Source organism: Papio anubis, chromosome 10 (assembly GCF_008728515.1).
Source record: "Papio anubis isolate 15944 chromosome 10, Panubis1.0, whole genome shotgun sequence".
Lineage (NCBI taxonomy): Eukaryota > Metazoa > Chordata > Mammalia > Primates > Cercopithecidae > Papio > Papio anubis.
In genome coordinates this window covers 74148895-74165183 of record NC_044985.1, presented here as the reverse complement: position 1 = coordinate 74165183, position 16289 = coordinate 74148895, and the positions used below count along the sequence as shown (strand labels likewise).

General features: G+C 39.3%; 1 protein-coding gene across 6 annotated transcripts in view; it reads right to left on the bottom strand.

The window, feature by feature from the left end:
* The window catches only part of MFSD6 (major facilitator superfamily domain containing 6), a 91869-nt gene that overhangs the window by 59443 nt on the left and 16137 nt on the right, over positions 1 to 16289 (bottom strand). For all 6 annotated transcript variants that reach the window (XR_004176601.1, XR_004176602.1, XM_009199303.3 and 3 more), the window contains exon 2: positions 3255 to 4845. Coding sequence is in view for 4 of the 6 variants with exons in the window: in XM_009199303.3 (XP_009197567.2) it covers positions 3255 to 4792 (1538 nt within the window). In the remaining 2 variants the exon portion in view is untranslated. The remainder of the gene's footprint in view (positions 1 to 3254; positions 4846 to 16289) is intronic.

Genomic DNA, 16289 nt, shown 5'->3' with positions numbered 1-16289 from the left:
ATCCTGCAGCATCCCATCAAGAAAGCCTGGTGTTCCTCCTCTTACTAGCTGCATCAGGTATTTTCTTCTTTCCCAAACTGACTGGCTAGTTCATTTGTATATTTAGCTAACACTGAGCAGTAATTGATGGCTAATAATAGGTAATGTAACCCCCCCTGGATAATATTTGCATGGCAAAACTGACCTTGAGTATAAAAATTCCAGGGCAAAGTCACAGATTGATTGAATAGATTTTTCTGTGTCCCTTAAAATGTAAATACATTTAAATCAAATAACATAGGGGATGGCCTAACACTGGAAAGTAATGATTTACAAATTTACAAATGTTTTACTGCAATGTATTTTGATTACAATCCTACTCATGGCTGCTAAAATGTTAAGCAATGTGAAGATACCTTAAGATACACTTATATCTTGTTAATCATTTATAGCCTAAAAATATACTTGCTGTAAATTCCAAAGTCTTATGATTTCGAATCAAAAGAAATTTATTTATTTTTAAAAGTGGAAATATTTAGCATTATTATCCTATTTGCCCGAGAAAGTCACTTTCCAGAGAAGGACAAAATCCAAGGTCAAAATCAGAAATCCGATACTCTGTGTGTGTTTTTAGACTGACAGGTCAGTCCCTGAAAAACTGGTTGTATACTATGAAACTGTTAAAATACTGAGTTCAAAACTGGACATGTTATTTTTAAAAAACTATTTTTTGGTATGAATCTTTCTTATTATTACTCTAGATGAAGAATTTGTGAATATCCACAAATATATGGTAGTGCCAACTCCTAAAAGCAAAATTCCAATAGGACAACCACAAAGTACTGAAATAATATACATGCATGCAAAAAGGCCATGGGGAGATCTACTTCTGTGATCCTACAAGCAACACATCAAGGCTCATAATTCAGAGATCATTTCTCTTCACCAACTACTTAATGAATGGTATTCTTCCAGCGGAAAGTGTAAATCCCCAAATCACAACCAATACCACCTGACTGAGCTCCCAAAATTCTCACAAAAGGAACAGACCCATTCTACCCGAGTATGTGGACATAGTCTCATTTTAGCTATTAGACTCTTCTAAAAGCACTTAAAATAATTAATACATTTTAATGGACAGAATTAAAATTCAAAAGAGGTAAATGACCACATACTGATGGAATTCCTGCAGACTCTTGGGAGCAATATGACAATAGTCATCTTCTTCCATCACATTATTAAACAAGAAAAGGAAGATGCTTTTTGTCCGTAAAACCAGAAAATTAAGGTTAAGTGAACTGTAGGTTTTGAAATAATGAGTAACTAATACTACCCAAGAAACACACAAGTCTAAGCTTACCAAAAGGAGTAGTAAACCTCCTAGGATTTTATCATGAAAATGCTGCATGTCTCAGACAAAAGGCAAAGGTAGACGAGAACCATCTTTTCTTAGCATGTGGAAAGAACCTAACAATTCCTTTGAAAATAGAACCTGAACACACACTCTGTACTGAGTCAGTATTGAACTCATGCTATTGACTTATTAAATAATGACGTCTAAGAACTCCACTCGTTGGTTAAGACCTAACTGGGTACCTTTCTGGGAATGAATAACAGTGATTTTAAAGACATTATTAAATGCAGTGAGATTTGCTTATATGCCCAAGTTGAAGGGAGGCATCTGATTCATCTCGGTCAATTCAAACAGCTCAGATAATCCAAACATAGTGTGGACAAAATTAAAGGACATTCTGAGTCCTTAATATCATGTGGGCTCTCTTTCTCGGAATGGTCTTACAAAATGTGCCTCGGGGGTTCTGTGGGTCCAGGAAATATCCACACAGTGCCTGACTTTGTTTAGTGACAACAAAGGGATCCAAGATCTAAGAAAGGGAAGGAACAGAACACCACCTCCCGAAGCAAAACTAAACCAACAACAACAAAAAAATACTCACAATTGCTTAAAGAAATGATTCATTCTAGGTTGAAACTTTAAATTATAAAGTATTTTCTTCAGTTAATAGAAGGGAAATAAAGGATTGTCAAATCTTGTCATTGTCTATTTCTCCTCTTTAATTTCTTATAGAAATAGCAGATTTAAATACACACAAACACATCTGGTTGCTTTCTTTTAGTTATAGCAACTTCACATTTTAGGAACAGACATGTCGTACTTTTCTATAAGGCAAGAATGCTTAAGTGGAGCTGGCTCCACGTTTAGAGCCAACAGCACAGAAAGATCTCTAAAGAGCAAGATATACATTAATGGTGAGAAGAAACAGTACACAACAAGAAACACTAGGCTCTTATAGGGTGTTTTCTTTTTTTAGATGGAGTCTCACTCTGTTGCCCAGGCTGGCGTGCAGTGGTGCGATCTCAACTCACTGCAACCTCTGCCTCCTGGGTTCAACTGATTCTTGTGCCTCAGCCTCCCAAGCAGCTGGGACTACGGGTGTGTGCCACCATGCCCGGCTAACTTTTGTATTTTTAGTAGAGATGGGGTTTCACCATGTTGGCCAGGCTGGTCTCAAACTCCTGACTTCAAGTGATCCACCCGCCTCGGCCTTCCAAAATGCTGGGATTAACAGGTGTGAGCCACTGTGCCCAGCCTACAGATTTTTTTTTATAACTAAAAGAATTACATGGGAAATTTTAGGTGGAAGAAAGATTTTCAAATATCCTATCTTCATGGTAGACAAAAATGCAGGGAGTCATCTAATAATCCAAAAAAATACTTAAGAACCTCATCCATGTAGTATTATGGAATTAGGGATTATGGTGGGTTACATCACAGTCTTATTAGATATAATGGACATCTTTAGATGCCATATATTCAGGCTCTATCTATGTCAGCAAGTGGCTGAGAATAAAGGCTTTAAAAAAGTCCACTTTATCTATTTAAGCTCTGCTTCATAAATGCCTAGGATGGGTGGACCCTCTGTGGAATAATATGTTCACTAAGCTGGTGTTCCTATACCTGAAAACATGTACTGTGAGAGTCTCTTAGCACATAGCTAGGTAGCCTACAGGTCTTTTCTGTGGGGTGGGAGAGCAGAGGAAGCCATTCTTTATTTATTGTGATAATCCAACCAGGTTCATGACTTCCTTTCCTTTGTTTCTATTTTAAGGAGGAAGAGAAACAGAAATCCCCATTTCCACTCCAACCCTATCCTCAACACAAATTATAATACCTTAAAATGTAGTAAAAGGAACTATAAACTATAAAAAGATAAAGTTCAATTGCTGAGGGGCAGCAATTGTAAGCATATTCTTACCTGATGTGGCCGATCAATTCAATAAGCTTGTGACTAAAAAAATATGCTGTCAGCTCAGACACATGACTCAGGACTGAACAGACCCCAAAGAGGGTTGTAGTTCCATTCAGGTCTTCCAAATGCCAGTAGAGAAAGGTGAACACGAAGCCGTATCCAAAACCCATGAACCAAGCCACAAACAGCACTGAGCCGTACTGCACGCTGCACAGCAGCTTGATTAAGTCCCAAAAGTTGAAGGCCTGCGAGTGGCTTGTGGTGGTTGGTGTCTCCTCAGAGGACTCTGTGGAGTTGTTCCTTTCCACCTGCGGAATCTCCACCTCTTTCCCTTTAGAATCATTGTTTTTGAAATGGTTGTACCGGAACCGGAACTGAGTAGCAACGATCAAGGCCATGGTCATGAGAACGCCGAAGACGATGAAGACGATCTGGTAATTCCTGTACTCAGGGGGCTTACACCCCTTTCCATCGATGAGCACTTCGATGTGGGTGTAGTCAATCCCGATGCCCACGGACAGCATCGCCAGGCCCCAGCCCAGGGAGCCCCACATGCGCTGCAACCCATAGCGATCTCTGTGTTTTCCCAGATACTGGAGTGTCACTGTGTCTACGATTGTGACAGAAGAGGCACTGAAAAATTCTCCTATTATGACAACTACCAAGATCACCAAGAATATAGCTTCAACTTCTTGCTGATCATAAACAAGCATGACTTGGTCAGAAGGTAAAGATTTGGTGGTGGTAACAATAACAGTGGTTGTCTCCTTGGTTACACTTCCTGGGGGGACAACAGGGGTTGCTGTGCTTGAGTTCAAAGTCAAGTCCATCATACGGTTAGTAATCTCATCTGTCTGGGGCTGCAGAGTGGGTTCACTGTTCATGGTTAGAGCTGTTGGCAAAGTAACAGTGTCCGAGACATTGAGCCCTGTTTCCAAAAGCAGGTTTCTTTTCTCACGCATTTTTGGTGATACGGTGAGGAAAGAGGTAAAGGAAGAATTTGTTGGCAGGATAGTTAACTGGTGACTTGCATTGGTGGGATGAGCTGTTGGGGGAATCTTTGGTACACATCTCAAGGTAGCAGGTTTGACAAATCCAATGCCCAAGTTGAATAAAACCCAACACAAAAGAGAAAAGAGGAGGACAATTTTGCCTTTTTTAAAGCGATCTGCAACTACACCCCAAAAGGGGGCACTGCAGAATTCAATGAAGTAGCGAATACCTACTAGTAGTCCACTCTGGCTTGGAGACATTCCCAGCTGTTTGTAATACACAGGCAAAAGAGGATAGAGAGAGCCATAGGCAGAGTAAAAGAAAAAATAAAAGACCTTGGAAATTAGAAGATCATTGTTTATCTTAACACAATGTTTCTCTATCCAGTCTATTTCCTCCTCAGGAATAGCAGATGTTTCTGTGGAGGAAGGTGTTTCATTCGAAGGTGGTTCTGGTTCCCTGGAAATACCATTAAAGGGATCTGCAAGCACATACTTTCTCTTCTGTTCCTCTTCATCATCCGTTAAAATAGCAACTTTATCATCTGCCATGGCTTACCACCACCATCAGCAAGTTTACAACCTTCGGAATTTGTACTGTTGATCTGTAAAGTAAAATTTAAAAGATGGCTTAGTAATGAAAATCATAACATGTAGACCGGGCGCGGTGGCTCACGCCTGTAATCCCAGCACTTTGGGAGGCCGAGGAGGGCAGATCATGAGGTCAGGAGATTGAGACCATCCTGGCTAACACGGTGAAACCCCATCTCTACTAAAAATACAAAAAATTAGCCAGGCCTGGTGGTGGGCGCCTGTAGTCCCAGCTACTCAGGAGGCTGAGGCAGGAGAATGGCATGAACCCGGGAGGTGGAGCTTGCAGTGAGCAGAGATGGTGCCACTGCACTCCAGCCTGGGTGACAGAACGAGATTCTGTCTCAAAAAAAAAAAGAAAAGAAAAGAAAAGAAAATCATAACATGTAAACATAGAACTTCATCTTGCAGGAAATTAAGCAGTTACAAACTAAAATAGTAATTGCAAGAGAGCATTCTCATCATTTATCACTTGCAGCCACACAATACTTACTGGTAAGGAAAATAGCATTTAAAAAAAATTGAATACTCTTTGTGGCCACTGACTGACTAATTACATCTTCCAATGGCAGGTTTACAGCTCAGATTCATTCCCAGTCTTTTTACTGATTCCAAGGGAAAATGTACAAATAATAGGGATTATGTCTAAACCAAATACAGACAGTTGAAAATAAACACTGTTTATAGTTTCTTGATTTTACTGTTCAAACAAATCCACTGCATTACGAAGTCTAGGATTCTTTAGAAAATAAAGGTAGCAAAAACATTCTGTTTCTAAGGAAAAATAGGTTGCACTTAACTACAACCACAAATGTAATGAGAAAGAGGAAGCCAATGGCACTGTTGCAACTATAGTGCTCACTGGAGCCATGACAAAGACATCCTGGTAATGAAGTAGTCTTCACATTGCATATATTATGTACAGTTCTCCAGATGTGCTTTATAGGTAGCAATTTTAAAAAATGGCAAGAAAAAAGAGCAGATAATACTTATTGAGCACTCTGTACCAGATAACATTAAAAGATCTTTAAATGTATACATTCATATTGATCATAATAGCCCTATTATCTTGTCCATTTTACAGATGAGAAGAATGAGGCATGGCAGGTTTAACTATTAAGAGGCAGTGCCAGGATCTGAACCCTGATATTATGGCTTCAGGACACATGCTGTCTACGATGGTAGTCCCCAACCATTTTGGCACCAGGGACTGGTTTCATGGAAGACAATTTTTCCTCAGATGGGGAGAGGGGGTTGGTTTTGGGATGAACTGCTCCACCTCAGATCATCAGGGTGATTCTTAGGTTCTGATAAGGAGCATACAAACTACATCCCTCACATGCACAGTTGACAATAGCGTTCACGCTCCTGTGCAAATCTAATGCCTCTACTGATATGACAGGAGGCAGAGCTCATGTGACAATGAGTGCTGGCCCGCTCTTGCTGTGCAGCCCAATTCCTAACAGGTCACGGAGTGCTAGCGGTCCATAGCCCGGGGGTTGGGGAACCCTGCTCTAAGACACACTAAACTGAAAAAATAACACATTTTAGATAAGACGCCAGTAAACCTTTTTGAGAAACAGTGCTTTGGCCGGGCACAGTGGCTTACATCTGTAATCCCAGCACTTTGGGAGGCTGAAGGGGCGGATCATGAGTTCAGGAGATTGAGACCATCCTGGCCAACATGGTGAAACTCCGTTTCTACAAAAAGTACAAAAATTAGCTGGGCCTGGTGGCGCGCCTATAGTCCCAACTACTTGAGAGGCTGAGGCAGGAGAATCGCTTGAACCCAGGAGGCAGAGGATGCAGTGAGGAGAGATTGGGCCACTACAGCCTGGCGACAGAGCGAGACTCAGTCTCAAAAAAAAAAAAAAAAAAAAAAAAAAAACGTTTTTCATGTAAGAGATTAGCAATATATATTTATATAAATTTATAGGAACTGTGCCACCATCCCATCAGATTTTCCCTTTCTTCTATTAAAGATTGAATGATTAAAGAGTCAAAAGATCTTGTGTGCATCAAGAATTATGTTGGAACATATTCTGATGGTAGGAAGTATATACATTAAATATGTGTTAATTCCTTTCACCTTCTTTTCTTTCTTTTTTCTTTTTTTGAGAAACAGGGTCTTACTCTGTCACCCAGGCTAGAGTGCAGTGGTGTAATTATGGCACTGCAGACTCAACCTCCTGGTCTCAAGCAATCCTCCCACCTTAGCCTCCTTAGTAGCTAGGACTACAGACGCATGCCACCATGCCCAGCTAATTTTCTGTAGAGATGGGGTTTTTGCCATGTTGCCCAGGCTGTTCTCCAACTTCTGAGCTCAAGTGATCCTCCTGCCTCAGCCTCCCAAAGTGCTGGGATTACAGGAGTAAGCCACTGCACCCACCTCCTTTTACTTTCTTTACTAGAGAAAAGTATCAATTTCACTTGCCACCCCTTGGAATAGATCTTGCTCTTTCTTTTCCCAAAATGAATAACATTCTGAAAAATCTTCTACAATTATGCTTGCAAGCATTTTTTAATCTCTACAAAGCTCCTAGGTAGACAATGGAAACACAACTTAAGGAGACCTATGTAAGGAGTCAATTTATCTGTTATACCCAAAAGCCAGATGTCAATGTAGCTGTAAGCTTTGAAAATGTTCATGTGGGTTTTTTAGGTTAAAAAAATTTTTAACTGAAGGCCGGGCGCAGTAGCTCACGCCTGTAATCCCAGCATTTTGGGAGGCCAAGATGGGGCAGATCACGAGTTCAGGAGATCGAGACCATCCAGGCTAACACGGTGAAACCCCATCTCCACTGAAAATACAAAAAATTAGCCAGGCGTGGTGGTGGGCACCTGTAGTCCCAGCTACCCTGGAGGCTGAGGCAGGACAATGGCGTGAACCCAGGAGGCGGAGCTTGCAGTGAGCCGAGATTGTGCCACTGCACTCCAGCCTGGGTGACTCAAAAAAAAAAAAAAAAAAAAAAAAAACTTAACTGAAGTGAAATTCACATAACACAAAACTAACCATTTTTAAAGTAAACAATTCAGTGGCATTTACTATATTCACAATGTATATGGCCACCACCTCTATCTACTTTCCAAATCAGGTTTTTCTTAATAGTGAAAGGAAAGCATTTTTTTCCTCCTAGAAAACATGAAGGAAAAGCAAAATCCAATCTTTTGCTGCTTAGCTATAAATGACCTTCTTTAATGTTCTATACCTATTTTTCCTTCATCATTAGTGCCTTCATCTATCCAACTCAGTGGCTCCAATTCTATTTTATCATCTGAAAAGAACAAATAATTTGCCCTCAAATCTATTTTCTAAATTAATTTAATTCATGAGCTCAAAATTGAAAGAAACATTTCTTGTGTTTCAAATGTATAAAATATATGATACTTCTGGGTAAAGAGAGCAGATTAAACACATGTAGTTTGAATCCTTCCCTGAACCCACTAAAATGACAATAAACACACACACACAAACATACACACACACTGTAAAAGTCATAATTCAAGCTAGAAAAATTAAAGGGCACATAATAGCAATAAAATTAAATTCTGGAAAGCAGAAAGTAAACAATTGGTAAAAGACTTGGTAGATCTGAGAAGACTAAAACCTTGGTTGATTATAGGGAAAGCCAAGAACTAATGAAATTTACTACTCAGAATCCCTCAAAGGCTCATAAGTTAGCTATATTTATCTGCAAGTAAGAGAAAGAGTGTATGTGTGAATAAGTGAGTGAGCGAGTGAGTGAGAGAGTGGGGGGGCGGTGGCGGGGATTGGGGAGGTGCTCAAATAGAGCAGACTGAAAGTCTAAACCCCAAACAAATGCAGGTTATTTTCCTCTGGAAAGTAAAACACAGAGGTTTTGGCCAGTTGCAGTGCCTTACTCCTGTAATTCGAGCACTTTGGGAGGTTGAGGTGGGTGGACATTTGAGGTCAGGAGTTCCAGACCAGCCTGGCCAACTTGGCAAAATCCTGTCTCTACTAAAAATACAAAAATTAGCCAGGCCTGGTGGCAGGCGTCTGTAATTCCAGCTACTTGAGAGGCTGACGCAAGAGAATCACTTGAACCCAGGAGCCGGAGGTTGCAGTGAGCCGAGGATCGTGCGACTGCATTCTCCAGCCTGGGTAACAGAGCGAGACTCTGTCTCAAAAAACAAATACAAACAAACAAGAAACACAGAGGTTTTCTGGCCATACAGCACCAAGCAGAGTTGTAAGCGGTGCCATGCTGAAAGCAGGGCATCAAGTGAACATACACATCCTGGATTCTGAGCCTTGGCCCCTTTCCCCATCCTACTTTCCTCAGGAGGTTCCCAGAGGCTGGCAAAACTTCCATCCTCTAGGCAGGAAAGTTGAAGGCTCTTCTCTAGAGAATCTAGTTAGCCTAAGAGGAATGACCTCTAGATGCTTACACTGAAGCCTCTCCAACTAAACAACACAACCTAATGACCCTACACAGGAGCTCAGAGTTATCAAGACCTTCCACTAAATATGAGTAATTACCAAGGATTATAAGACATTTGAGGAAAGTCTGTTACATGAAAAACAGAACCAAAACAAGAAACACTATCAGTCCAGAGAAATCAGAAGCCAAGTAAAAAGCAAAATACTTTTCAATATATTCTTAGTATCTTCAGAAATAAAAGAAAATCATGCAACTATGAAACAATACCAGAATAATATATATTTTTAAAGAAGAAGTAGTATGGGCAGATAAAAGGAATGCTTGAATAAAAAGCTCTGGAATTTATAAGTATTATAGCATAAATGCAAAATTAAGAGATGATATGAAAGACAAATTTGAGGCAATTTCTTAGGAAAATGAAGAACAAGAGCAACAACAAACAGATATATGTATCTCACATCATATGCAAAAATCAATTCCAGATAGATTGTAGATTTAAAAGTAAAAGATTAAATAACATAGCTTTTAGAAGAAAACACAGAAAAATATCTTAAAGACTTATAGATAGGAAAATATTTACTAAATAAGACACAGAGTATACTAAACATTAAGGAAGAAAAAATAATTGAACTACATTAAAATTAAGAATTTCCAGCTGGGCACAGTAGCTCATGCCTGTAATCTCAGCACTTTAGGAGGATCACCTGAGATCAGGAGTTCAGAACCTGCCTGGCCAATGTGATGAAACCCCATCTTTACTAAAAAATACAAAAATTAGCCGGGCAAGGTGGCGGGTGCCTGTAATCCCAGCTTCTTGGGAGGCTGAGGCAGGAGTATCACTTGAACCCCAGAGGTGGAGGTTGCAGTGAGCTGAGATTGCGCCACTGTACTCTGTTGTCCAGCCTGGGCCAGCCTGGGCAACAGAGCGACACTCCATCTCAAAAAAACAAAAAGAAAAAAAAAAAAGAATTTCTGTTCATAAGCACCATTAAAGATTGAAATGGCAAGTCAAAGAGTGGGAGAAGATATTTTGGTGATATATATATATAACAAAATAATGTATCCAGATACACAAAAATTTATTATTTAAAATCAATAGAAAAAAAATCAGTAGGAAAATATCAGGCAACCCAATAGGAAAAATAAGGGAAAAGCTTGAACAGGCACCTCACAAAAGGAGCCTATACAAATGGCCAATAAATATGTAAAAAGATGTTCAACTTGATAAATCACCAGTGAAAGCATTAAAACCAGAATACAATAATGTAATATACTCTAAAAATGGCTAAAATAAAAAAGATTGAGCCCGGGCATGGTGGCTCACACCTGAAATCCCAGCACTTTGAGAGGCCGAGGGAGGCAGATCACTTGATGCCAGGAGTTCGAGACCAGCCTGGCCAACGTGGCAAAACTCCATCTCTATTAAAAATACAAAAAAATTAGCTGGGCATGGTGGCAGATGCCTGTAATCCCAGCTACTCGGGGGGCTGAGGCAGGAGAATCACTTGAACCCAGGAAGCAGAGGTTGCAGTGAGCTGAGATAGTGCCACTGCCCTCCAGCATGGGCGAAAGAGCATAACTCTGTCTCAATAAATAAATAAACAAATAAATAAATAAATAAGCATCTCTAAATGTCTGAGTGCCAACATGACACTCAAAGGAAATGCACATTGTAGCATTTTGGATTTTTGGATTTAGAAGGCTGAATGTAAGTATAAAACAAATATTCTAAAATTAGAAAAAATCCTAAATCCAAAATACTCCTGGTCCCAAGCATTTTAAATAAAGGATGCTCAACCTGTAATATCAAAAGTTGATGAGGATGTGGAGCATTAGAACTCTCACAGATTGCTGGTGGGACTGTAAATTGATACACTACTTTAAAAACTGGAAATAGCTACTAATCTTGAGTGTAACCCTATGATAACCAAAAGACATGTATGTTCACTGAAAGACATCTATAAACATATTCACTGCAGAATAATTTTAATGGCTCAAAACTGGGAGCAGTTACATAAGCAGATACATAAATTGTAGATTTTCCATCCAAAGATACTGTACAACAAAAGATCACTGAGCACATGATTCTGCTTATGGAAAAACAATAAGCAGGCAAAACTAAGTTATGGTATTAAAAGTGGTAGACCTGGCAGGGCACAGTGGCTCACACCTGTAATCCCAGTACTTTGGAAGGCTGAGGCGGGTGGATCACCTGAGGTCAGGAGTTCGAGACCAGTCTGATCAACATGGTGAAACCCCATCTCTACTAAAAATACAAAAATTAGCTGGGCGTGGTAGCGAGCACCTGTAATCCCAGCTACTCAGGAGGCTGAGACAGGAGAATCGCTTGAACCCAGGAGGTGGAGGTGGAGGTTGCAGTGAGCCAAGATTGTACCATTGCACTCCAGCATGGGTGACAAGAGTGAAACTCTGTCTCAAAAAAAAAAAAAAAAAAAAAAGTCGTAGACTTCTCTTCCAAGAAGATGGAGTAGACACAATTTTCTCTATCGCTTCTGCTAAGTACAACTAAAACCTATAGACAATAATATTTAAAGTAAACATAGAAGACTCTGAAAGATAGACAAAAAAAGGCAGACCAGCTACGGACCTTGGTACCCAAGGAAAAACACAGGTGTGAGTGGAGCTGAAGAACCAAGAAATACTGATGGGTGCAGATGGGTGCAAACAAAAAGCCCCAACAAGTGTCTGCTCTCTCTATCTAATGAACCAGGAAAGGGGCAGTCTAGAAAGTCAGAAAACTTTAGATAATAACTTCTACTGCAGCCAAATACCACAGAAAAAATGACCATAACCCTATTCCCACTCCTGCCCACACCATCAAAGGCTGAGCGAGGAGCCTAGAATTCTGCCCTCACCAGGCTATAATGGGAAACCCCCAATCCCTCAACTGAGGTGGGATCAGAGAAGATAAAGGAGCAAGGACTTTCATCCCTGCTAGGCAGTAATGAGGCCACAGTATCAGTGGAGATTACATGGGGAGCCTGGACTGCCAACTCACCTGTTGATAACAAGGCACCCTTACCTTTCCCCACTGGGGTAATGTCAGGAGTTAGAGAATTGGGACTTTTACTACTGGCCAGCAATAAGGAGGTCCACCCCTCACTCTCAATGGGTGTCACTGAAGGCCATGTGAGGAGGCCTACTGGAGAGCTGAAATGGCCATCTCCACTTCACAGTAACAAAAAGTCTTTCACCTTCAGGTATCCAGAGAGGCTGAGTGAGGAACTTGGACTTCTACCTCCAGCTGGCAGTAATAAGGCAGCATCCTCCCCTCTCTTGCCAGAGCAGTTTCAGAAAAAGTCAGCCAAAGCAGAAGGTCTAAATAAGATCCACAGTCTCATAAAATAATACCCAAAATGTCTTGCTTTCAATCAAAAATCATACATCACACCAAGAACCAGGAAGATCTCAAATTGAATGGAGAAAGACAATCAATGGATGCCAACACTGAGATGACAGGAACGACATCCATTTTAAAAACAACCATCATTTGGAAATAATAGACACTGGGGACTCCAAAAATGGGGAGAATGGAAAGGGGATGAGGGCTGAAAAAATGCCTGTTGTGTACAATGTTCAATATTTGGGTGATGGGTACACTAGAAGCCCAATCCCCGCCACTACACAATATACCCATGTAACAAACATGCATTGTGCCTCCTGAATTTGAAATATTTTTTAAAAGCCATCCTAAAAATGCTTAAATATGCAATTACAAACATGCTTGAAACAAAATCAAAAAATAGAAAGTCTCAGCAAAGAAATGTAAGAAAAAAATGGAAAACTTAGAACTGGAAAATACAATAACCAAATAAATCTTAATGGATGCACTTAATAGCAGAATGGAGGGGACAGAGGGATTAATGAGTGAATTGGGATACAGAACAATAAGCATTACACAATCTGAACAGAGAGAAAATAAACTGAAAGAGGCTTAAGGACCTATGAGACTGTAACTAAAGATCTAATGTTCATGTCATCATAGTTCTGGAAGGTGAGGAGAAAAAAAGGGGGTGAAAAAGTTGTCAAAGAAGTAAAGGCTGAAAACTTCTCAAACTGGCAAAAGACATAAACCTACAGATTCCAGAAACTGAGCAATCCCAACAGGATAAACCTAAAACAAAATACCCACACCAAAACATATCATAGTCAAACTTCTGAAAACTAAAGGCAAGGAAAAAAATTTTGAAAGCAGAGAGACACAACGTACTGATGGGAGAAAAACAATTGAAATGATAGCAGATTTCTGAGAAACCACAGATACCGGAAGTGGCACAATTTTTTTTTAAGTGCTAAAAGAAAAGAATTGTTAATGCAAAATACTCTGTCCAGAAAAAAGACTGTCCAAAAAAAACAGAAAACTACTAATATCCCTGGTAAATCTAAATACAAGAACCCTTAAGAAAATAATTAGAAAAGAGAATTTAGCAACATATAAAAAGAATTATACACCATGACCAAGTGTGGTTGATTCCAGAAATACAAGGCTGATGCAGTATTTGAAAGTCAGTCAATTCAATCTACCATGTTAATAAGCTAAAGAAGAAAAATTACTTGAGCTTACTAATCAATACAGAAAAACATTTGATAAAATTAAATATTCATTTAGATAATAACTTCAATTGCAGCCAAATACCACAGAAAAAGTCTCAGAAAATAGGTTCTGAGATAAAAATCTCAGAAAAATAGGAACAGAGGGGAATGTTCTCAGTTTGATAAAGATCACCTACGGAAATCCATGGGTAACACTGCACTCCATGGTGAAAGACCGAATGCTTTTTCTCTAAGATAGGGAACAAGGCAAGACTGTCTGTTCTCATCATTCTTATGCAATACAATGCTGGAAGTTCTCACCAGTGCAATAGGAAATAAAAGAAAACAAAAGACGTACAGATCAAAAACGAAGAAACTGTCCCTATTTGCAGTTAACATGACTAGGTAGAAATTTTTAAAATGTGTAAAATGCCTTAGGCTGAAAACCATAAAATGCTGATGAAAGAAATCAAAGAGCTAAATAAATGGATCCATATTTATGAATTTCAGTTCTCCTCAAATTGATATACAGGTTTAACACAACTCCTATCAAAATCTCAGCAACATATTTTTGTAGATATAGACAAGATTTTAAAATTTATACAGAAAAGGAAAGAAATGAATAGCTAAAAGAGTTTTGAAAAAGATTATATAGCTATAATTAAGACCGTGTGGTATTAGCAGAAGGACAGACACACAGATCAGTGTAACAGAATAGAGAACCCAGAACAAATCCACACAAATATGCCAACTATTTTTAAACAAGGATGCAAAAACAATTCAATGGTGGAAAGGTAACCTTTTAACAAATGGTGCTGAGGTATTAGACATCCATGGGCAAAAAACTGAACCTCGGTCAGGCATGGTGGCTCACGCCTGTAATCCTAGCACTTCGGTGGCCAAGGCAGGCGGATCACCTGAGGTCAGGAGTTCAAGACCAGCCTGACCAACATGGAGAAACCCCGTCTCTACTAAAAATACAAAATTAGTTGGGCATGGTAGCAGGCGCCTGTAATCCCAGCTACTTAGGAGGCTGAGGCAGGAGAATCACTTGAACCTGGGAGGCAGAGGTTGCAGTGAGCCGACATAGAGCCACTACACTCCAGCCTGGGCAATAAGAGTGAAACTCCGTCTGAAAAAAAATAAATAAATAACGAACCTCAACCTAAGTCTTACATCTTATACAAATATTAACTCAAAATGGATCATTAACTTAACTACACAATTTGAAACTATAAAACATTTAGAAAAAAAAAATGAATAAGAAAATCTTTAGCCTCTAGTGCTAGGCAGAGTTTCTAGACTTAACACCAGTAACATGATCCATAAAAGGAAAAACTAATGTTAGACTTCATTAAAATTTAAAACTTTTGCTCTACAAAAGCCCCTGCAAAAAGGATGAAAACACAAGCTACAGACTGTGAGAAAATACTTGGAAACCACAAATCCAGTGAAGGATTAGTTTCTAGAATATATAAAGAATTCTCCAAACTCAACAAACAATCCAATTAGAAAATGGATAAAAGACATAAAGAGACATTTCACTGAAGAGGATAGACAGGATATATAGATGCATAGATACAAATGAAAAGATGTTCAACATCATTAATGATTAGGGAAATGTAAATTAAAACCATAATGCTATATCACCACACGTCTGTAAGAACTGTTAAAATAAAAATAGGAATAACACTGAATTCTGATAAGGAGGCACAACTACCAAATTACTCATACACTGTGGGTGGGGATGTAAAATCGTACACCCCTCTAGAAAGCAGTTTAGCAGTTTCTTATAAAACTAAATACATGACTACAATACAACCCAGTAATTATACTTCTGGGAATTTATTCCAGATAAATGAAAACTTATTTTCACACAGAATCCCGTGCATAAATGTTTACAGCAGCTTTCTTCATAATAGCCAAAAAGTGGAGACAACCCAAAAGCCCTTCAAAGGACGGAAGGACTAAACAAATTGTACTACAGCTTGACTATGGGATATTACGCAGCAATAAAAAGGAGCAAATGACTGATACATGCAATAATCTGGATAAATTTCCAGATAATTATAAAGAATGAAAAAATCCTATCTCAAAACATTACATACTGTATGATTCTATTCATATAACATTCTTGAAATGACAAAATCATTGAAATAGAGACAGACAGGTGATTGCCAGGAATTCACTAGAGAGTGGGGACAGCAGGGAAGTAGAGGTGGCTATACAAGGGCAACACGAGGGACCTTGGTGGCGACAGAGAGAAATATTCTGTATCTTGACTGCGTCAATGTCAATTGTGCTATTGTGCTATAGTTTTGCAAGATGTTATCACTGGGGAAAAGTCAGGGGGTACAGGATACACAGGACATGGCTCTGTTAATTTCTAACGACTATATGTGAATCCACAATGATCTCAAAATAAAGTTTAATTAAAAGAAGTTAGGATAGGGGTTACCCTTAAGGGATACAGTGACTAGAAGGAATTTTGGGGTGCTGAT